Genomic DNA, 24,423 nt, shown 5'->3' with positions numbered 1-24,423 from the left:
TCTCCTCCATACCTGACGGACAGATTTTCCAAACACACCTCTAAGGTCTTTAGAGGGAATGCCATGCTGGATAACTCCGCTATGACGACTCAGGACTTTTTTGGTAGACAGAATGACATTACTGACATTAGCATAATTGAATGTGCTGATAATGCCATGGAATTTCGTAATGAAAAATTGCAAAGTGTTGTACAACAGACCTCTGATGCCTCAATCCAGGACTCACCAACAGCTCTAACAAACATAATAGAAGCCATTGATAGGGCAGAAAATCAGCTCAATGAGGTTTATGGGGCGAACAATAGTTCTGTAGATCTACGTGAGCCAGGGGGCTCCCCAATAATGCATCATACTCTGAAGGAGCTTGACGAAAGGATCAGATTAACTAATCCGGCTGTGTCGGCTCTCAATGTGGTCCTTAGCTCATTTGTTGATCTGTGTGACAATTTATGGGACAAAATGAAAAACTCACAAAGACTCCTGGCAGAGGTCAATGACAAAATTGATTGTATTGGTACATAACTATTGGCTGAGATGAATTCCAAACTGGATTGTACTGCTTCTGAACTTAGTCTCAGACTGCTACTTTTGGGGGCGCCATCAGGGCATTCTGAAGGGAGAATTCTGGATATTAATCCGGTTGTTATTAACTTTACATCTGAGATAATTGAAATCTCAGATACTGCAGACCTAACTGGGCTGGCTGCAGGTGGCTCCACGATCACACAGCAAAAAGCAGAGAGTGTTGTCTGTGATCCAAATGTGTCTGTCTCCTTAAAACCACACCTTGCTATTGCTAAAGTTGATAGTGTTGAGGCAGAGGACGGTCTGATTGGGAGAGTTGTGTGGCTAAGGACCCACCAGCCCCCAAAAGGTACCCCTCCAATGGAAAACGAGATTACCTAAGCAGAAGTTCACAATGAAAAATCCACATGGTATAGCCACTAAAACATCACATAACATCCTGTTTAGACCCAATTTGGTGACCATCCCTGAAACTGGGCCAAATATACCTGTGATCCTCCCAAAAACTAAGTTGGTTGACTCAATAGTGCAAACTGATACGATATTGATAAACAATGTCCCAGATGTAAGTGTTCCTCCTGTGCGGGACTCTGAGAGTGATCTGGCATAAGCAATGGTCTATACACTAAATCTCAGCCCTTTCAGCAGCCATCTGGGTATGTACAAAGGGTGTTTTCAACAGTTGTATGGGGGTGTGGCCCAGGGAAAACCAATAAGGTTGTGTTGTTGGACCAACAAACATAGCTGCACTCACATCCAGTGGTATGTTAGGACTGAGTAACAAGCACCAGGTATCACGCAAGGTGAAATGTGGTATGCTAATCCCTCCCTCGATTTGGGGCCCTATTCAGGGATGTTTATCCTCTGTTAGTAAACATTCTTCCCCTGAAGTGACGACCCCCCCTAAAAGTGGAGTCGGTGGGGCAAATTTTGAGAAGAGAATATTCCTCCAGCATCCTTATATCCCATAATCTCTTCAGGAATAAGAGACCTGATAGAACGGCTCCATAAACCCTTCAATATAACCACTCAGAAAGGCAAGAATAGTGCCCAAAGTGAGGGGCAAGGTGCTCAAGGTGCTCCCAATAAAAACAATTTGAGAGGTCCATATAGTAGTTCACGGCACTTGACAATCCCAACTAAACCATTGGCTCTAATTAGAATAAAGAGCCTGCTGGGATTGCCTTAACCGATTTGCCTAAACCGATCTAACATCTTGACAATCTTTGCAGAGATTCCAGCCCTTGCTCTGATCACCTCTAGGGACATTGCTAGGGTGGCCTTTTCCGGATAGAGAGCACCGAGATACAAGCCTCCTATTTTTGGATTTCCCCTTGGCTAAGGAACTTATTCTGTCCCAGAGCGGTCCATTGAGGAATCTGGGTTTTGAGGTTGAATCCAGACTGTCTTTGGAGCTGGTGAACTCTGAGCCCTTAGCTATCTTACAAAACGAGAATGTCCTCAGGCTTTCCGCTAGGTAATGAGAGGCAGGCACAACCAGGATTTCCTGAAAAGAAACAGGGAATTGATGTTGATTGGGCCGCAATTATCTCAAGCCTGTGGCAGAAACTTGTACCATAAACAGGCTTCTCGACCCAGAAGGTTTCCAGAAAGATAGATCTATGTTTTAAATCCTGGAACACAAGAGGAAATCAACATCTAATGGGTGATCCTGCTTGCATGCGGGATCTGAGAGAAGCTAATGTTGTGTGTCTTCAGGAAACTTGGATGACCTCAACCCCCCTCTTGGATGGCTATCAGACCTACGACCAAAGGGCCAATCAGGGTGTGGGGGGTAGGCCCTCAGGGGGTCTCTTGGTGGCTTTGGCCAACTGTTTAGGCTTTAGTGGAACCGTTTAATTGGGCCTCCCCTTTTGAGTGGTGGGAGTTGACCTTATAACTGGTGATGGTGCCTTGAGGGTACTTATTATAAACATTTATTGGCATAGTGGAATGTCATCAGTGGAAGTCTTTGTAGATATGGTGTGTCAAGTAATAATTGTATGGGCCCTTGAAAATAAGAATAGTTGAATATTGATTGCAGGAGACTTGAATGCTGATTGGCAGTTTGAATATCCCAATTTGTAAAACGGATGTGGTACTAGCAGGTTTCTCCCGGAAAAAACAACTGGGTATCTCGTGGTATGTGAGGTTGGGAAATATGGGTCTTTTACCTTTGGTGGGTTCCGACAAAGAACAACATGGGGAAATTGCCTGGCATACTTGGTGGCGTGGAGAGAGCTCCTCAATGTTGGATTACATCTTTCTGGACAATTTCCTAAGAAATAGATGTACGACTTTTAAGGTCTACACTAATGATTGGAGTGACCATGCCATCCTAGCTGCACATTTCAATCTGAATGTTACCAATAGGAAACATATTCCATACCTACAGGTCTCAGTTAGTAATTCTGGAAAAGCTGTTCGAGGGACTCCTAGAAACATTGAGGTTTTAAATCAAAACCTCAGGGAGCAGTTTAATAAATCCACTCTGGAATGGAAGCTAAACACCTTTAACGCTGCTAGGATTATGTCCCTGATCAATGATGCGATTATAACCATAGGCTTACGATCAAATAGACCAGTAACTATTCTTCAGCACACCCACTGTTATAATTGGGAATTGGCCCTTGCTAAAACACTTATAAGAAAGGACATCAGGAGAGTTAAGAACTTAAAACCCGATGAGGCCCTACTGATCAACAGTGTTAGAAAGATTAAGCAAAAATATAAAAATCTATGCGAAACTATAAAACATTGTCTCCAACAACGATTCGCCAAATCTATGCTGGAAATTCTAATCAGGGCGAATGTGGGGGCGTTCTGGACAATTGTGAATGGCCAAGATACTTATCAGGTCATTTCACAATTGAATCCGATCTCTTAAAAAGAATGGTTAGCGTTTTATGGTAACAAATTTGGCCCTAACACGATAATGTGCGGGTGGGAAAAACAGGCTTGCCCTGCCAATGGTTCTTGGGATAACTGGGAGTCCACTTTGCTGATTGACACAGTTAGGGAGCTAATCCTGAAGTGTAAAAGGTTGCGTGCCCCGAGACCTAACGGTCTTACTAACAACACATTCAAGTCAGACCCTAACCTATTGGCCAATCTCCTTTTTTATGAATTCACAGATATCTTAATGACTGGGACTTGCCCTTCTTCCTGGAGTACAGCACAAGTTATTCCAATCTTCAAGTGTTGCAGTAGGCCAGAGCCTAAGAATTACCGGCCTATCTATCTGATTGATGCTGATTGCAAAATCTTTTCAGCCTTCCTGCTGACACATCTTGAAGATTGGGAAAAATGCTACCACCCGTTAAGTATCTTTCAGACTGGCTTCCGTAAGGGCCATTCGACAAACATCAATGGTATAGCCGTAAAATGCATCCGGAAGGCTGCATGGAGGAGGGAGAAGGGCTGTACTTTTATGGCGTCGGTCAACCTCTCTGCAGCCTTCGACTGGGTTGATCGTAACAAACTTTGGCACAAACTAGCGCTATGGGGTCTACCAATGGGCCTTCTAAGCCTTGTTGAAGGCTTTTATAAGAACGCCGGTATTCGAGTCCGGCTGAACCAGAAGGGCGATATGTCAGCAAAATTACAAACGCACTCTGGGGTGAGACAGGGCTGCGTATTGGTGCTGTGGATCTTTAATCAGTACCTGTCCGATGTGGCAGAGTGCTTGATTAAAGAGGGGTTGTTAGCCCCTATAGTGGGTTTAAGTAAAATCATTTGATAGGCCTACGTGGACGACTTTCTGCTGTTTGACTCTACCAGGGTGGGCCTCCAACGTCTTCTTGCCACTTTTGCGATAGGTGCCAAGGATAACAGCCTTGTAATTAATCCAAAAAAAAAAAAAAAATCCTTGCATTTGCAAAGAGAAAATGTAAGAAATTGCATCCCACCTGGAGCCTGGAGGAGTCTAGGGTGGGTATCTCACCCAGTGTGACTTATTTGGGCTATTATGTGGGAGCTTATAAGGGGGCTAGAGCTCAGTTGGAAATCTTAGCACATAAAGCTAAATTATGTCGAGCCCAAATATTGAAAATGAATCGTAATTGTGGGAGATTCTCGAAAAAAACAGTGATCACGTTTTGTTGAAAGGAAAATTATCCCTAAATTGCGATCCGGTTTGGAACTATGCTCTGATATAGTAATGTACAAGCTGAACCAGATAAAAGGTGGAATCTGGAGACGGATCCTTGGCGTACCCAACGCAGTGCTGTTAACTGCTATACGGTATGAGCTGGGATATATCTCCTTGTGGGCCTGCGTACAATGGAGGATGCTTCTGCTATATACCAAAATTAAGGCCCCTAACGTAAATACCTTATATGAGTTGGTAGGGAACAACATAAATTACTCTGGATTCTTACTAAAATTTGGCAACGACTGTGAGAAGATCCTCCAAAACATAGATTCAAATCTGGAAACCCTAATCAGCAACTTGATGTTAACGAAAAAGAGGCTGCTAGATAAAGATTGGATCCCCACACTAGAGTCTTTCCACTCATACAAATCTATGAGTCATTTATCTCATGAGCACAAGAAAAGAGGATGCCTCTCTAAAATTCTCTCTCTGTTCCCAAACCGTTGTGGCTTGCTGTTGCGGTTACGATGGAATATCCTCCCTACCAATGATGCTCTAGCTAAAAGAAATCAAGTAAATTTGGTGAAAACCTTATGTAGATTTTGTCACTCCGAACAGGAATCTGTAAAACATCTCATTCTAAATGGTGTACAAGTGGCTGATATGAGGAACACCTTTTGTTTTGAGCCCATTGAAGGAGTTGTATTCATGTAACTCTATTGACTCAGTCTGGAGACGATGTTTAAATCTCCAAAATACGCGAGAAGGCTTAGCAATATCTGGGTTCCTAAAGGGCCTTAAATTAGACTGTTTTGGATCATTTTTAATTAGGATTATTTGTTTTTTGCTTAGTTGGTTTATGCACTTCTCTCTTTTCTCTGTTACTTCTTGATTCTTATATTTTATATTTGATGATGTTTACTTTTATATGAATCGTTGTTTAAATATATGTTGAACGATGGATATATGTTTGTATGTATATTTATAATGTATATCTATCATTTTGTAAAGGTTTGATTAAACCAAATACAAATTAAAAAAAAGAATTACATATTTGTCACCTATGTGCAGCATTTATATTATTTAATAGAGGTGCGGAATGCTGCTATAACAGGCTTCAGTTGTTTTGTCACGCTGCCTGGTACATTGATGATTTGTGTCACTTTTGAGCTGCTAGTGGTCTACAATAGAGGAGATGTGTATGCTTTTAAGTGCATGTTTTGTTTCCCTGCTGCTGTTCCTGGACACATGTGTCCTTACTGTCTCTTTGTCGGATTATGCATACAGAGGTTTGCATGGTGCATCTTCCTAACTCTCTGGCTTTCTGTAGTAATCATCTAATAACAATCTGAAATATATCCTACTACAAGAGAAGCAGCTTTGGTTAATACCATCTTAATTAATTATTCTTAGCCTCCTTAAAACGCTGCTGCTGGAATGTAGTGTACAGTGCATTCGACCTACCAAGGAAACGAAAATGAGTAGAATATTTTCCTTTTAGACTGCAAGTGGTTTATAAAGCTACACTCATACTCTGCTTGGTTTAGCATTCCTCTACAAGGAATTTTTGCATATTTTGTTAGGTTGGGCAGTGTTAAGACGGATTTCTGAACTCTGTCCTGGTGGCGCAGAAGTTCAGAAGGCCAATCTAATTACTTGGAACAGGGTAACCTCTGGACGAGCCAGACCAATCAAGGTAGCGATCGCGGAGGTCAAGACTAGGTCTCAAGAGGGGTGAGGGTGACTGAAAGCCCGCAATGAGCACACAAAGCAAGAGCGCTTACAGACTACTCCAAACAGTTGTTATATCAAAAATATATACACATTTATTTTAAGGCCTTTAAAATAATGACTGTAGCGAGAAAATCACAATATCACAATATTAAGCCAACACATACCATATCAACACAATATATATACAAATACGACAGTCGCAAGCGTTATATGCACGAAATGTGTAGTCCACCTGAAAGGGAAGGAAAAACAGGCAGTGCGATAATGCTTTAGACTCAGTTCGCCTTCAGAGGCACCTAACTAGATGGAAGTCCGAGCCCTGCGAAGAGTGGAGCCTTGTGCTCAAAGTACCTGCACACACTGGTGCCAACGGGCAAAAGGAGAAGCTCTTCGGAGGAAGTCAGGCAGTTCGGGTTAGTGCACAACAGAAGAAGAACAGGTTCCGCGACTCAAGCGCAGCCTCCACAGTGAGCAGAAGCAGAGCGCGAGTACGGACAAAAGGGTGCTGTTTTTACACAGCGGGGAAAAGCAATGGGCTACTGCAGGAGGGCGACCAGATCCTAGCTATACTACTCACCGGTCCCCGATGCAAGCAGACCCAGGCTTCTCCACGTTAGTTTCAGCAGCTGGCAGGTTCAGAAGAGCCGGGAATGCCTCGTCGTCTTGTAGAGAAAAAAGACGTCCCAATCGAAGAAACCTGCACAGTTTTGTCACCACAGCAGGGCAACGGAGCGGCCGTGTGTATCCGAGCCAAATGTACACTACTCACTTCAGACTTGGGAACGCCAAGTGTACGAAGCGTGTGAGAGTGACCAGGACTCGAAATACAACACAACCTGGCGGCCGTTACAGAGCAGGACTCCCGTGTAAGCTGGTCAGTCAACTGGATGGCCCAGAGACGCTTCCGAAGGCTTACTGGCAGGAGATGATGAAGTCGCCGAGAATAGCTGTTCCTGCTATTCCAAAGGTCGAAGCACCAGTACAGGCCTTCTAGTTCGATCAACGGAGGAAAGGGTTTCACAGGACGACAGCAGTGCAAAGGAGGAGTCCTTCAGCGGGTCACCAGCGATTCCTCGGTCCAGCCTCTTGGTTGCAGGATACTTGGCTCCTGTATTCCTTCGTTCGTGAGAACTCAGGAGATCGACATGGTAGTGGTGTTTCCAGCCCCCTCTTATCCACGGTTCCCTTCGCGCCAAAACGGAGGGGAGCCAATGGGAGATCCGCTCATCAACACACACACCATTCGTGGACCAATCACGGACCACGGTGGTCCCAGGCATTCACACCACCCTAGACTCTCTGGCACCCAGGATGTGTATTGGGACCAGACATCCCAGCCCACACCCTGGAGGCACACAAAAGACATGTAGAAGCCCGCGAAAGCATCCGTGTTTCGCGGGAAAGTACATGCCCAAATAAGGAAGGCCCCGGGTCGCTCGACCTGGGGAAGGTGAAGGGAGCAAGACGGTCAGTGGACAGGACAAAGGAGCCTCGTGGTCTGGCCATTTTGGGAGCCAGGCCACCATTTTGGGTTCAGCGCGAAAAACGCGCTTAGAACGCCAAAAGGAGCTCAAAATACACAAAACGATCGCTGCCACCATTCCAGTCCCTGAATGACTTGCACCGATCAAATACAATCCTAAACGAGTATCTAGGGCCTGTAGAAGGCTAGAGACCCAAGAGAGCTGTAACTTAGCTTACAGTGCCCTCTTGTGTCATGTTGCACTAAAGCCGCAACATGATAAAAGAAACTACGGGAAACAGCGTTCCCCGGTACTGACTGTTTTAAGGGCATGTCAGTTTCCCCATAAGAAGGAGCGAAAGCCCAGAGGAGTGCGGCAGACGGCTGCACTTCTCTGGCAAAGTCAAGAACAAGGTGAAAAACAACAGCAAAAAGTTTAGGGGTTGCCACATGGAAGGAAAATTACCTACAATTACGAAATCTTTCCTAACACTCGCCCCTCCCAGACTATGGAGAGGGGGAACTAATCCACCCCTGGATGAGTCTCTTGTTCAGGTCGGTTAAACATTCTGGACCACCCATCAGCATTGCTATGTTGGACACCTGGCCTATGCTCAATAGTGAAGTCGAAGCCTTGTAGACTTATGGACCACCTAAGCAACTTTGGATTCTCCCCCTTCATGTTCATTAGCCACTTTAACGGCTTATGGTCAGTTTGCACAGTGAAGTGGGTCCCATAGAGGTAGGGCCTCAGCTTCCTTAGGGCCCACACAACAGAGAAACATTCTTTCTCTACCGTGGACCATCTGAGCTCTCTGTCCTTAAGCTGGCGACTAATAAAACCGATAGGGTGTTCCTTACCCTTCTCATCTACTTGTGATAGTACAGCTCCTATCCCAGTGTCAGAGGCGTCCGTCTGCACGATAAAAGGTCTTTGATAATCAGGGGCCCTGAGGACAGGGGCCTGGCACAAGGAGTCTTTTAAGCCATTGAAGGCCTTCTCACAGTCGTCAGTCCAAGTTACCTTCGGAGTTGTGAGGGCAGTCAGAGGAGCAGCTATGGTGCCATAGTCTGCCACAAAATTGCGGTAATACCCCGTGAGTCCTAAGAAGGCTCTCACTTGGGTTTGCGTAGTGGGGGTAGGCCAGTCTTGTACTGCTTGTACCTTACTGGGTAGAGGCTGTCTCCTCCCTCCACCTACTTCATGTCCAAGGTAAACCACTGAGCCTTGTCCATTTTGGTGAGGGGCCACTCGGACACCCTCAAAAGAGCTATCTGAAGGACTGCTTTGGAACAGGTCGGGGAGAGGTTCAGACTCCTCTTCCTCAACATGTGAAGCCAGTAGCAGTGCTGCGATTTCGACGCTTGGGACGAAAGCCTTCAGCCTATTCACGTGAAACACTTTTGGAGCCTGTTCAGGCCTTCCAAGGTCCACTGAATAGTTAACCTCACCCATGGGCTCCACCACTGGGTAAGGGCCTGACCATTTGTCCTGTAAAGCTCGAGGCCTTATGGGATTCATGATCAGGACTTGCTGACCAAGTGAAAGTTGATGAGGGAAGCTTTCTGGTTGTACCAATGTTTCACCAGCGCTTGCCCTGCCTTCAATTTATCACTAGCCAAGCCCATCAGAAGTACCATCCGTTTTCTGAGCCCTAGCACATAATCAACTACGTTGGTAGTAACAGGGGGAGTGGGCATCTCCCATCCCTCCTTGACGATGGCTAAGGGTCCCCGTACGGGATGACCGAACAGAAGTTCGAAGGGGCTGAAGCCAACATCCTCCTGTGGTACCTCTCGGTAGGCAAACAGTAAGCATGAAACAAGAAGATCCCATTTTCTTCTCTGAGGCTCCTCCAGAGCCCCAATCATGCTCTTTAACGTCCTGTTGAAACGCCCCCCCAGACCATTGGTCTGGGGGCGGTATGCAGAAGAGAACCTGTAGGTGACCCCACATTCTTTCCACATAGCCTGCCTATACTTCGACATAAAGTTGCTGCCATGATCCGACACAACTTCTTTAGGGAAGCCAACCCTAGTAAATATGCCGAGTAAAGCTTCTGCAACTGACTTGGCAGTTACAGTTTTCAATGGGATGGCCTCAGGATATCTGGTTGCATGGTCGACCAGCACCAGGATAAACCTATTGCCCGAGGATGTTTGCGGGTCAAGGGGACCAACGATGTCGATCCCTACCCTTTCAAATGGTACCCCCACAACTGGGGGCGGTACCAACGGAGCTTGGATTGTCGCGCCAACCTTACCAGACAACTGGCAGGTGGCACAACTCCTGCAGTGACTTTCTACTTGCACCCCCATCTTGGGCCAGTAGAAGTGCATGGATAACCTTTGCTTGATCCTCTTCATACCAAGGTGACCAGCAAGGGGAACTTCATGCGCCAACTGCAGGAGGAAGGGCCTAACAGCAAGGGGAACCACCAACCTCCTATGGTCTCCTTCTGTAGACTCTGTGGGCTCACTATACAGGAGTCCACCTTCCCAATAAATCCTATGCGTCCCAGGAGGTTCACCCTCAAGCAGGGAGCCGGCCTGCCTCCTTAGGCCTTCCAGAGATCGGCACTCACGTTGGCCTTTACTGAATTCGTCCCTATCAGGACCTCCTTCAACTAACAAGTCTTTTAGTTCAGGATGATCGTTGGGGTCGAATACTTCAGGCATCGCCACCTCCTCGTCAGGCCCGGGCGATTGACCAACTTCCTCCACCGCAGTGGTAGGCGAGCTCGGGGGAATATTCTCTTTCCCTCGTCTTGACTTGTCGACTCCTTTCGCCTTGGGTTTCCCCTTCGGCTGGGGCGGCATATTGGACTTGGCCAATGCTGCCCGTGCTTGAGACCGTGTGTAGGCTCTTTCGGCAGTGTCTCCTACGAGCCCTAAAGCTCTGAGATCATTACCTAACAAGACCTTTCCCGGGACGTTTCTCTGAATGCTCACTGGAATCCTGACTGTTGTACCATTTAAAGTAAGATTTACAGGTATTACGGGAAACATACGGAGGGGGGCGTCTGCCAACTTAGTGGGCATCAGAGAAGCTCTGGCAACTTCCTCTGAGTCTACCAAGGTAGAATCCACTACAGTGCGACTGCACCCACTATCCCTAAGAGCTGGAGTATCTACTCCATTGATCAGCACGCTGTCTTTAAAGTAGTGCTTGGTATTATCCGGAATCCTAGCATAAGCCTCTGCGACTTTAGGCTCCCAGGAACCCAGGGACACTAAAACTACCTCAGCCTCTATCCTGCTGGGAAATGAATCTGAGGAGAAGGATGCTCCTGTAATCTCTTCTTCCTCGTAGGAGGAGAAGGCCAGATTAGCGGAGTGGACCCCCAAAGGTCTAACCTTACAACGGGGATCCCCCTTCACGTGGTCAGTTGCTCCACAAGCAAAACAAGATCCATTGAGTCTGTTTACATAGGGAGGCTTATTGTAACCAGAGTTTTGTTTCGGAGGCTGACCTTCACTACCCTGTGAGTTCTCTTGTGTCCTATACTTATTTTTCTTTTTGTGGCCCTTATAGGAAGAAGATTTAGCAGATTCTCCACCCTCCATAACTTTGGACTTTTTCCCTTCCTCCTGCTTACCAGGATGAGTTTTGTCCTTATGGGACACTCGATGTGACACCCATAAGTCTGCTGCAATGGCCAGCTTCTTAGGATCTATCTTCTTCGAATCGGCCAAATGCTGCTTAAGCTCCGGGGAAGAAGAAGCAAAAATGTGTTCCAGCATGACAAGATTTATCATGCCTTCAAAGGTAGAAACCTTATAACCTTCGACCCAGCCAGTTAAGTTTTTCAAGGATTCAGTGACATAAGATACCCAAGTACCACCTTCCTTTTTCTTATTCTCTCTGAAACGTTTCAAATATTGGGCCGGAGTCTTCCCAAACTTTAAAATGAGAATTTGCTTTAACATTGCAAAATCAGCTCGCTCAGCCTTCGACATTTCCATAATGGCACTACCGCCAGAATGGGGCAGTCTGCTGAGTAACCAGGCAATCTTATCAGCATTGTCAACCTGTTGAACTTCGCATGCATACTCAAACGCATTCAGCCAGTCCATAATGTCATTCCTTTCCTCATACACACTGAGCAGATCTTTCGGAAACCGTGGATGAGAGGAGGCCCCAGACCCATGTTCAGGACCCTTGGACCCATTTGCAACCTGAGCTTGGCCAGTTCCAACTGGCGATCCCTGTCTTTTTGTGTTTCTGCCTGGTCGATTTTTAGTTTGGCAATGCTGAATTCAAGCTCCTGCTGCCTAAACCGCAGCTCTTGCTTCTTGAATTCAAGCATAGCCTCCCCATCAGCACTGGCAGAGGAAACATTAGACATCACATCCTCCCTGTCCTCGTGGTCGCGATGGATCAGTGCAGCGGCAGAACCGTCGGTTCTACCAGTGAGAGCAGCCCCACCACCTTCTGCACTGTCCTCAGAAGTTATAGCGTCAAGCTGCGCTTCTTGCCACGCCGCGATTCTTTGGATCATTTCCAATTTAGTGCCTTGAGAGGAAACACCTCTCTCCGCACACATCTTCTTCAATGTTTCTGATTTGGAAGCATTTAAAGTTAACAAGGTATTTGTTTCCATACTGTTAGATAGGACTATGGCCTTTTTAAAGTTATACTACAACAATTCACTACGTGTCCTGGTTGGAATAACCTGAAATGCCTTAGTTCGTGTGCAACACTGGATACCTTCAGTCGTATCCCACCGCTGCCACCAATTTGTTAAGACGGATTTCTGAACTCTGTCCTGGTGGCACAGAAGTTCAGAAGGCCAACCTAATTACTTGGAACAGGGTAACCTCTGGACGAGCCAGACCAATCAAGGTAGCGATCGCGGCGGTCAAGACTAGGTCTCAAGAGGGGTGAGGGTGACTGAAAGCCCGCAATGAGCACACAAAGCAAGAGCGCTTACAGACTACTCCAAACAGTTGTTATATCAAAAATATATACACATTTATTTTAAGGTCTTTAAAATAATGACTGTAGCGAGAAAATCACAATATCACAATATTAAGCCAACACATACCATATCAACACAATATATATACAAATACGACAGTCGCAAGCGTTATATGCACGAAATGTGTAGTCCACCTGAAAGGGAAGGAAAAACAGGCAGTGCGATAATGCTTTAGACTCAGTTCGCCTTCAGAGGCACCTAACTAGATGGAAGTCCGAGCCCTGCGAAGAGTGGAGCCTTGTGCTCAAAGTACCTGCACACGCTGGTGCCAACGGGCAAAAGGAGAAGCTCTTCGGAGGAAGTCAGGCAGTTCGGGTTAGTGCACAACAGAAGAAGAACAGGTTCCGCGACTCAAGCGCAGCCTCCACAGTGAGCAGAAGCAGAGCGCGAGTACGGACAAAAGGGTGCTGTTTTTACACAGCGGGGAAAAGCAATGGGCTACTGCAGGAGGGCGACCAGATCCTAGCTATACTACTCACCGGTCCCCGATACAAGCAGACCCAGGCTTCTCCACGTTAGTTTCAGCAGCGCGCAGGTTCAGAAGAGCCGGGAATGCCTCGTCGTCGTGTAGAGAAAAAAGACGTCCCAATCGAAGAAACCTGCACAGTTTTGTCACCACAGCAGGGCAACGGAGCGGCCATGTGTATCCGAGCCAAATGTACACTACTCACTTGAGACTTGGGAACGCCAAGTGTACGAAGCGTGTGAGAGTGACCAGGACTCGAAATACAACACAACCTGGCGGCGGTTACAGAGCAGGACTCCCATGTAAGCTGGTCAGTCAACTGGATGGCCCAGAGACGCTTCCGAAGGCTTACTGGCAGGAGATGATGAAGTCGCCGAGAATAGCTGTTCCTGCTATTCCAAAGGTCGAAGCACCAGTACAGGCCTTCTGGTTCGATCAACGGAGGAAAGGGTTTCACAGGACGACAGCAGTGCAAAGGAGGAGTCCTTCAGCGGGTCACCAGCGATTCCTCGGTCCAGCCTCTTGGTTGCAGGATACTTGGCTCCTGTATTCCTTCGTTCGTGAGAACTCAGGAGATCGACATGGTAGTGGTGTTTCCAGCCCCCTCTTATCCACGGTTCCCTTCGCGCCAAAACGGAGGGGAGCCAATGGGAGATCCGCTCATCAACACACACACCATTCGTGGACCAATCACAGACCACGGTGGTCCCAGGCATTCACACCACCCTAGACTCTCTGGCACCCAGGATGTGTATTGGGACCAGACATCCCAGCCCACACCCTGGAGGCACACAAAAGACATGTAGAAGCCCGCGAAAGCATCCGTGTTTCGCGGGACAGTACATGCCCAAATAAGGAAGGCCCCGGGTCGCTCGACCTGGGGAAGGTGAAGGGAGCAAGACGGTCAGTGGACAGGACAAAGGAGCCTCGAGGTCTGGCCATTTTGGGAGCCTGGCCACCATTTTGGGTTCAGCGCGAAAAACGCGCTTAGAACGCCAAAAGGAGCTCAAAATACACAAAACGATCGCTGCCACCATTCCAGTCCCTGAATGACTTGCACCGATCAAATACAATCCTAAACGAGTATCTAGGGCCTGTAGAAGGCTAGAGACCCAAGAGAGCTGTAACTTAGCTTACAGTGCCCTCTTGTGTCATGTTGCACTAAATCCGCAACATGATAAAAGAAACTACGGGAAACAGCGTTCCCCGGTACTGACTGTCTTAAGGGCATGTCAGTTTCCCCGTAAGAAGGAGCGAAAGCCCAGAGGAGTGCGGCAGAAGGCTGCACTTCTCTGGCAAAGTCAAGAACAAGGTGAAAAACAACATCAAAAAGTTTAGGGGTTGCCACATGGAAGGAAAATTACTTACAATTACGAAATCTTTCCTAACACTCGCCCCTCCCAGACTATGGACAGGGGGAACTAATCCACCCCTGGATGAGTCTCTTGTTCAGGTCAGTTAAACATTCTGGACAACCCATCAGCATTGCTATGTTGGACACCTGGCCTATGCTCAATAGTGAAGTCGAAGCCTTGTAGACTTATGGACCACCTAAGCAACTTTGGATTCTTCCCCTTCATGTTCATTAGCCACTTTAACGGCTTATGGTCAGTTTGCACAGTGAAGTGGGTCCCATAGAGGTAGGGCCTCAGCTTCCTTAGGGCTCACACAACAGAGAAACATTCTTTCTCTACCGTGGACCATCTGAGCTCTCTGTCCTTAAGCTGGCGACTAATAAAACCGATAGGGTGTTCCTTACCCTTCTCATCTACTTGTGATAGTACAGCTCCTATCCCAGTGTCAGAGGCGTCCGTCTGCACGATAAAAGGTCTTTGATAATCAGGGGCCCTGAGGACAGGGGCCTGGCACAAGGAGTCTTTTAAGCCATTGAAGGCCTTCTCACAGTCGTCGGTCCAAGTTACCTTCTTGGGTTTCTTCAGAGTTGTGAGGGCAGTCAGAGGAGCAGCTATGGTGCCATAGTCTGCCACAAAATTGCGGTAATACCCCGTGAGTCCTAAGAAGGCTCTCACTTGGGTTTGAGTAGTGGGGGTAGGCCAGTCTTGTACTGCTTGTACCTTACTGGGTAGAGGCTGTCTCCTCCCTCCACCTACTTCATGTCCAAGGTAAACCACAGAGCCTTGTCCATTTTGGTGAGGGGCCACTCAGACACCCTCAAAAGAGCTATCTGAAGGACTGCTTTGGAACAGGTCGGGGAGAGGTTCAGACTCCTCTTCCTCAACATCTGAAGCCAGTAGCAGTGCTGCGATTTCGACGCTTGGGACGAAAGCCTTCAGCCTATTCACGTGAAACACTTTTGGAGCCTGTTCAGGCCTTCCAAGGTCCTCTGAATAGTTAACCTCACCCATGGGCTCCACCACTGGGTAAGGGCCTGACCATTTGTCCTGTAAAGCTCGAGGCCTTATGGGATTCATGATCAGGACTTGCTGACCAAGTGTAAAGTTGATGAGGGAAGCTTTCTGGTCGTACCAATGTTTCACCAGCGCTTGCCCTGCCTTCAATTTATCACTAGCCAAGCCCATCAGAAGTACCATCCGTTTTCTGAGCCCTAGCACATAATCAACTACTTTGGTAGTAACAGGGGGAGTGGGCATCTCCCATCCCTCCTTGACGATGGCTAAGGGTCCCCGTACGGGATGACCGAACAGAAGTTCGAAGGGGCTAAAGCCAACACCCTCCTGTGGTACCTCTCGGTAGGCAAACAGTAAGCATGAAACAAGAAGATCCCATTTTCTTCTCTGAGGGTCCTCCAGAGCCCCAATCATGCTCTTTAACGTCCTGTTGAAACGCCCCCCCCAGACCATTGGTCTGGGGGCGGTATGCAGAAGAGAACCTGTAGGTGACCCCACATTCTTTCCACATAGCCTGTCTATACTTCGACATAAAGTTGCTGCCATGATCCGACACAACTTCTTTAGGGAAGCCAACCCTAGTAAATATGCCGAGTAAAGCTTCTGCAACTGACTTGGCAGTTACAGTTTTCAATGGGATGGCCTCAGGATATCTGGTTGCATGGTCGACCAGCACCAGGATAAACCTATTGCCCGAGGATGTTTGCGGGTCAAGGGGACCAACGATGTCGATCCCTACCCTTTCAAATGGTACCCCCACAACTGGGGGCGGTACCAACAGAGCTTGGATTGTCGCGCCAACCTTACCAGACAACTGGCAGGAGGCACAACTCCTGCAGTGACTTTCTACTTGCACCCCCATCTTGGGCCAGTAGAAGTGCATGGATAACCTTTGCTTGATCCTCTTCATACCAAGGTGACCAGCAAGGGGAACTTCATGCGCCAACTGCAGGAGGAAGGGCCTAACAGCAAGGGGAACCACCAACCTCCTATGGTCTCCTTCTGTAGACTCTGTGGGCTCACTATACAGGAGTCCACCTTCCCAATAAATCCTATGCGTCCCAGGAGGTTCACCCTCAAGCTGGGAGCAGGCCTGTCTCCTTAGGCCTTCCAGAGATGGGCACTCACGTTGGCCTTTACTGAATTCGTCCCTATCAGGACCTCCTTCAACTAACAAGTCTTTTAGTTCAGGATGATCGTTGGGGTCGAATACTTCAGGCATCGCCACCTCCTCGTCAGGCCCGGGCGATTGACCAACTTCCTCCACCGCAGTGGTAGGCGAGCTCGGGGGAATATTCTCTTTCCCTCGTCTTGACTTGTCGACTCCTTTCGCCTTGGGTTTCCCCTTCGGCTGGGGCGGCATATTGGACTTGGCCAATGCTGCCCGTGCTTGAGACCGTGTGTAGGTTCTTTCGGCAGTGTCTCCTACGAGCCCTAAAGCTCTGAGATCATTACCTAACAAGACCTTTCCCGGGACGTTTCTCTGAATGCTTACTGGAATCCCGCTGTTGTACCATTTAAAGTAAGATTTACAGGTATTACGGGAAACATACGGAGGGGGCCGTCTGCCAACTTAGTGGGCATTAGAGAAGCTCTGGCAACTTCCTCTGAGTCTACCAAGGTAGAATCCACTACAGTGCGACTGCACCCACTATCCCTAAGAGCTGGAGTATCTACTCCATTGATCAGCACACTGTCTTTAAAGTAGTGCTTGGTATTATCCGGAATCCTAGCATAAGCCTCTGCGACTTTAGGCTCCCAGGAACCCAGGGACACTAAAACTACCTCAGCCTCTATCCTGCTGGGAAATGAATCTGAGGAGAAGGATGCTCCTGTAATCTCTTCTTCCTCGTAGGAGGAGAAGGCCAGATTAGCGGAGTGGACCCCCAAAGGTCTAACCTTACAACGGGGATCCCCCTTCACGTGGTCAGTTGCTCCACAAGCAAAACAAGATCCATTGAGTCTGTTTACATAGGGAGGCTTATTGTAACCAGAGTTTTGTTTCGGAGGCTGACCTTCACTACCCTGTGAGTTCTCTTGTGTCCTACCCTTATTTTTCTTTTTGTGGCCCTTATGGGAAGAAGATTTAGCAGATTCTCCACCCTCCATATCTTTGGACTTTTTCCCTTCCTCCTGCTTACCAGGATGAGTTTTGTCCTTATGGGACACTCGATGTGACACCCATAAGTCTGCTGCAATGGCCAGCTTCTTAGGATCTATCTTCTTCGAATCGGCCAAATGCTGCTTAAGCTCCGGGGAAGAAGAAGCAAAAATGTGTTCCAGCATGACAAGATTTATCATGCCTTCAAAGGTAGAAACCTTATAACCTTCGACCCAGCCAGTTAAGTTTTTCAAGGATTCAGTGACATAAGATACCCAAGTACCACCTTCCTTTTTCTTATTCTCTCTGAAACGTTTCAAATATTGGGCCGGAGTCTTCCCAAACTTTAAAATGAGAGTTTGCTTTAACATTGCAAAATCAGCTCGCTCAGCCTTCAACATTTCCATAATGGCACTACAGCCAGAATGGGGCAGTCTGCTGAGTAACCAGGCAATCTTATCAGCATTGTCAACCTGTTGAACTTCGCATGCATACTCAAACGCATTCAGCCAGTCCATAATGTCATTCCTTTCCTCATACACACTGAGCAGATCTTTCGGAAACCGTGGATGAGAGGAGGCCCCAGACCCATGTCCAGGACCCTTGGACCCATTTGCAACCTGAAGCTTGGCCAGTTCCAACTGGCGATCCCTGTCTTTTTGTGTTTCTGCCTGTTCGAGTTTTAGTTTGGCTATGCTGAATTCAAGCTCCTGCTGCCTAAACCGCAGCTCTTGCTTCTTGAATTCAAGCATAGCCTCCCTGTCCTCGTGGTCGCGATGGATCAGTGCAGCGGCAGAACCGTCGGTTCTACCAGTGAGAGCAGCCCCACCACCTTCTGCACTGTCCTCAGAAGTTATAGCGTCAAGCTGCGCTTCTTGCCACGCCGCGATTCTTTGGATCATTTTCAATTTAGTGCCTTGAGAGGAAACACCTCTCTCCGCACACATCTTCTTCAATGTTTCTGATTTGGAAGCATTTAAAGTTAACAAGGTATTTGTTTCCATACTGTTAGATAGGACTACGGCCTTTTTAAAGTTATACTACAACAATTCACTACGTGTCCTGGTTGGAATAACCTGAAATGCCTTAGTTTGTGCGCAACACTGGATACCTTCAGTCGTATCCCACCGCTGCCACCAATTTGTTAAGACGGATTTCTGAACTCTGTCCTGGTGGCGCAGAAGTTCAGAAGGCCAACCTAATTACTTGGAACAGGGTAACCTCTGGACGAGCCAGACCAATCAAGGTAGCGATCGCGGCGGTCAAGACTAGGTCTCAAGAGGGGTGAGGGTGACTGAAAGCCCGCAATGAGCACACAAAGCAAGAGCGCTTACAGACTACTCCAAACAGTTGTTATATCAAAAATATATACACATTTATTTTAAGGCCTTTAAAATAATGACTGTAGCGAGAAAATCACAATATCACAATATTAAGCCAACACATACCATATCAACACAATATATATACAAATACGACAGTCGCAAGCGTTATATGCACGAAATGTGTAGTCCACCTGAAAGGGAAGGAAAAACAGGCAGTGCGATAATGCTTTAGACTCAGTTCGCCTTCAGAGGCACCTAACTAGATGGAAGTCCGAGCCCTGCGAAGAGTGGAGCCTTGTGCTCAAAGTACCTGCACACGCTGGTGCCAACGGGCAAAAGGAGAAGCTCTTCGGAGGAAGTCAGGCAGTTCGGGTTAGTGCACAACAGAAGAAGAACAGGTTCCGCGACTCAAGCGCAGCCTCCACAGTGAGCAGAAGCAGAGCGCGAGTACGGACAAAAGGGTGCTGTTTTTACACAGCGGGGAAAAGCAATGGGCTACTGCAGGAGGGCGACCAGATCCTAGCTATACTACTCACCGGTCCCCGATGCAAGCAGACCCAGGCTTCTCCACGTTAGTTTCAGCAGCTGGCAGGTTCAGACGAGCCGGGAATGCCTCGTCGTCGTGTAGAGAAAAAAGACGTCCCAATCGAAGAAACCTGCACAGTTTTGTCACCACAGCAGGGCAACGGAGCGGCCGTGTGTATCCGAGCCAAATGTACACTACTCACTTCAGACTTGGGAACGCCAAGTGTACGAAGCGTGTGAGAGTGACCAGGACTCGAAATACAACACAACCTGGCGGCGGTTACAGAGCAGGACTCCGTGTAAGCTGGTCAGTCAACTGGATGGCCCAGAGACGCTTCCGGAGGCTTACTGGCAGGAGATGATGAAGTCGCAGAGAATAGCTGTTCCTGCTATTCCAAAGGTCGAAGCACCAGTACAGACCTTCTGGTTCGATCAACGGAGGAAAGGGTTTCACAGGACGACAGCAGTGCAAAGGAGGAGTCCTTCAGCGGGTCACCAGCGATTCCTCGGTCCAGCCTCTTGGTTGCAGGATACTTGGCTCCTGTATTCCTTCGTTCGTGAGAACTCAGGAGATCGACATGGTAGTGGTGTTTCCAGCCCCCTCTTATCCACGGTTCCCTTCGCGCCAAAACGGAGGGGAGCCAATGGGAGATCCGCTCATCAACACACACACCATTCGTGGACCAATCACGGACCATGGTGGTCCCAGGCATTCACACCATCCTAGACTCTCTTGCACCCAGGATGTGTATTGGGACCAGACATCCCAGCCCACACCCTGGAGGCACACAAAAGACATGTAGAAGCCCGCGAAAGCATCCGTGTTTTGCGGGAAAGTACATGCCCAAATAAGGAAGGCCCCGGGTTGCTCGACCTGGGGAAGGTGAAGGGAGCAAGACGGTCAGTGGACAGGACAAAGGAGCCTCGTCGTCTGGCCATTTTGGGAGCCAGGCCACCATTTTGAGTTCAGCGCGAAAAACGCGCTTAGAACGCCAAAAGGAGCTCAAAATACACAAAACGATCGCTGCCACCATTCCAGTCCCTGAATGACTTGCACCGATCAAATACAATCCTAAACGAGTATCTAGGGCCTGTAGAAGGCTAGAGACCCAAGAGAGCTGTAACTTATCTTACAGTGCCCTCTTGTGTCATGTTGCACTAAAGCCGCAACATGATAAAAGAAACTACGGGAAACAGCGTTCCCCGGTACTGACTGTCTTAAGGGCATGTCAGTTTCCCCGTAAGAAGGAGCGAAAGCCCAGAGGAGTGCGGCAGAAGTCTGCACTTCTCTGGCAAAGTCAAGAACAAGGTGAAAAACAACAGCAAAAAGTTTAGGGGTTGCCACATGGAAGGAAAATTACCTACAATTACGAAATCTTTCCTAACAGGCAGTGGCTCACTCCCAGTCCCAGTCAGCCTATCACTTGACTGCAATGACTTCACCCCTACTGCCACCCCATTACTCATACCACGCCTTCAGTGGTGGTGAGCTCTGAAAGTTCATTACCATTCCCAGCACTGCATTCAACCTTGTCACATCTTTCAAATGAAATGTAATAAACACAGCTTCTCATGTCCCTTGCTAATTGCTATATGTGCCCCTCCTCCATCCAGAGTGGGATAATACAAAAAATGTGCCCGACCCTGCCTCCTTCGCAGACATACGGCCTTTAACGAATGTGGCAGCAAATTAATTGCTAGATCACGCTGTACTTCAGGAGCTGCGCGATTGCCGCTTACTCACCTGTTCGCCACCTTTTGCCTGTGTCCTCTTTGCAGCAAAAATGCCAGTTACTTTGGAAGGCTGCCTGCTCTTAACTGCTGGGTCTAGTGCGCGACCAAAAACAACAGTACATATAAAGACATTAGGCCTCATTACGAGGTCGGCAGTAACCGCCGGTGCTACTGGTGGGTAGCCGCCGACTTGGTAACACAATTCCCACCACCTGATATCCCAGTGCCACTGGGCCCAGGATATCAGGCAGCAGGAACTCTTAGTCCCCATTCCCGTGATGGGGACACGGAAGCACTGGCACTGTTGCTAACGGTGCCGGAAGGTGCTTCCGTGGAAAACATGCCTACAGGGGCCGGTGCTGTCGACAGGTCAGACCTGCCGGGATCACCGGCCCCTGCAGGCATACTGGTAGTCTGGCGTTCCCGAAAGGGTGCTGTTACGTTGCTACCGGCACCCTTATTTCCAGACAGCCAGACTTCTAAGGAGGCCCATTTGAATTTGGCGGCATACTTTGTAATAATTTGCTTGTATCACTAGAATATGCGTTTAACACATGGAGATCGTTATTTACCTTGTCCGGCCCAATAAGAAGGATCAGAGTGCAGTCAATAACTGGTATTGACATCATTCTGAAAATATTGTCTCCAAAAGACGATAGGGAAACAACATTGCTATTTTCAGGCAAGATTTCTTTCAGAAAGACACTTCCTCTGTGGGAGGACCTATTTTTGCTACAACATGCTATGTAACACACGAAAGCGAAAGCTGGAAAGTGGGGAAATTATTTCAATTTCTTTTAGAAAAACAACTTACTTTTACATGACACCTAATGCGTGCTCATGTTAAATCTGTTTCAGTTCAAACAAGTTTGCAATCAAAATTATTAACTTATGAAGCCAACTTATTTAAATATTACAAAATGATCACACGTTTAATTTATCTATTTACTTTTCTCATTATTAAAGAAACATGTTTTATTCATCACCAACACTCTAAAACATGTATTGCGAGTACCACTATGTGCTAATAGGCTTGTAGACCTTGGGAGAGGGCATTATCGCTTATGATAATGGCCCTTCCCAAACCTATACCCTTTGGCTTCACCTTGGGCCGTAACTTGGTGCCAGGTCATTATCCCACAATAATGACCACTCTCTTGCTCTATAAGGCTATAGTGTTAAACTTGCTGCAATAGAATCAAACTGGTCTGAAATACGATACAGGCAAGCGTTTTCTGTACCAGGGATAAGACTATATTTAACTTCCTTTTTCATATGGTGTACTGCAAATGCCACTGAACTGCAGAGCAATGCGTGTGATCAGAGAATTGTAATTTATTTTCTGCTGCAAGTTCCTTCTGTCCAATTAAAGTACACCGCTAAAAATCCTTTTATCCAGTGCCCTAAGAATTCCCCTGTCAACCATACCAAGACATTTTGCATTAAATGCACTGGGAAATCGCTCTGCGAGCAATTTCTTATAGAAAAAAAATACATGTTTATGTTATTCTCTTCAGACTGTAAGCAATGCTCGAAAATTACACACGGAGATACTTACTCCTCTTCTGCGATAGGCTTCCCAGTGATTACATCCATCTCACTTGGGCAGTAGTCCCACACAATTTCCGTAATCCCGATGTAGTATACTCTTTCCTTCCCCCATGCTTGGGAAATGCAAGAAAGCCAGAGCAGGCCCGCCGTTAACAGCTGCGTCATGTTCTCCGTGCGCTCTTTCCAGAGTGGGCTTTTGCCTCACGCGGTCCGCTATATATGCCAGAGTGACCCGCCAGCCCTCCTCGCCTCTGCTTTCATTGATTAGCGCGCGCATCACCGCGTTGCACAAGGAAGCTCTCTGTTGTCAAAGTAAACACCCTTTGGCACACAGAATTGGATCCCAGGCATGTGGTTCCAGTAAAGGAGCACGGGTCACTAAATTCAAGGACTCGCTAGGGCAGCGCGTGTACCATGGTCGTGCTTAAGCAAGTGTGGCAGTTTCCCAACACACAGGTTGAGATGTTATCTGAATGCAAGCGATTGGGTAGTGGTTTCTTGTCATTTTTAACCACACATGAGAAACTCCATGGTATCAAAAAATCTGGGGGTATTTTACAGAATAAAATGACATCTAACACAAAATAATTAGTTTATTTTTTAAATCAAGCTGCCTTCTTTGCTGTGGGCACACCTTCCTCCACAACGTCTTATTTTTAAGGACATTCTGTTTAAATGCTATTTGTTACAGGTTTAAAGCTATCTAAAACCAATCATTGGCAAAGCGAACGGATTTTGGCTGTCATTTGATAATATTAATGTTGGTTATTTATATAGCGCTTTCGCCAAGCTCTGTACATAGAACATTTTACATACAACTATGACCCAACCGGAGCTGGTATTTCATTTATCAATCTCGGAAGAATTAAATGAGTTGTTCTTGCAAGGACCTGCAGATCACACACATATTGCAACAGCATGTGTGTTAGGGAGAATTCTCTTATAAGGCTAATTTCCCAAACCCATTGAGTGCCCCAGCAGCTTTGCTGGATTTTTGGGGTTTGTTTTTTCTCCTGCTAACAGTGAGACTCTTTTCCTCCCACTCTTAGGCAGTGTCTTTGACTCTGTGTGTGCTTAAGGGCTATGGGGTGTTCTTTCTACTCCATAGGGGATCATCTATTTTTTATGTGTGTGTTACACAGCACCCTCAGTGCAGTAACACAGGGGTGTCATAGTGACCCCCAAACATAGACTCCATACCCTGGGACTGACTACTGTCTCCCAGGGCTTGTAAAGTCACCATTGACTTTACTAAGTCACCATTGACTTTACTAGTCCTAAATTGTGAACAGAACCAGTACAAACCATCATATTGTGGAAGTACTGGAAGGGGTTAATTATATTGCCCCTGGGTCTGTTTTCAAAGGGGCACTGTCCAGTCCCCCCTTGCCGAGTTTCTGGCTGGTGGCAGTGGTTACCACGCGAAATATTCCACCGGAATATTCTCTATGGGATTTTCCCATTGATTTTAAACGCACCACTTTTTAGTGCAATGTTAAAGATACCGCCGGTTTATTTATTTAATATTAAATCCCCCGTTGGGTCTTTTTGCCAAT

General features: G+C 47.2%; 1 protein-coding gene across 1 annotated transcript in view; it reads right to left on the bottom strand.

Annotated features, from left to right (window-relative positions):
• CP (ceruloplasmin) overlaps nt 1–23,071 on the bottom strand; it is a 536,222-nt gene extending 513,151 nt beyond the window's left edge. Inside the window, exon 1 of the mRNA XM_069618363.1 lies at nt 22,875–23,071. Coding sequence (XP_069474464.1) covers nt 22,875–23,032 — 158 coding nt within the window. The 5' untranslated portion in view covers nt 23,033–23,071. The remainder of the gene's footprint in view (nt 1–22,874) is intronic.
• Nucleotides 23,072–24,423: the final 1,352 nt, after the last annotated feature.

This window comes from Ambystoma mexicanum, chromosome 10 (genome assembly GCF_040938575.1).
Source record: "Ambystoma mexicanum isolate Mex_15411 chromosome 10, UKY_AmexF1_1, whole genome shotgun sequence".
NCBI lineage: Eukaryota > Metazoa > Chordata > Amphibia > Caudata > Ambystomatidae > Ambystoma > Ambystoma mexicanum.
The sequence above is the reverse complement of the archived record's forward strand: the minus strand, read 5'-3'. Positions and strand labels throughout refer to the sequence as shown.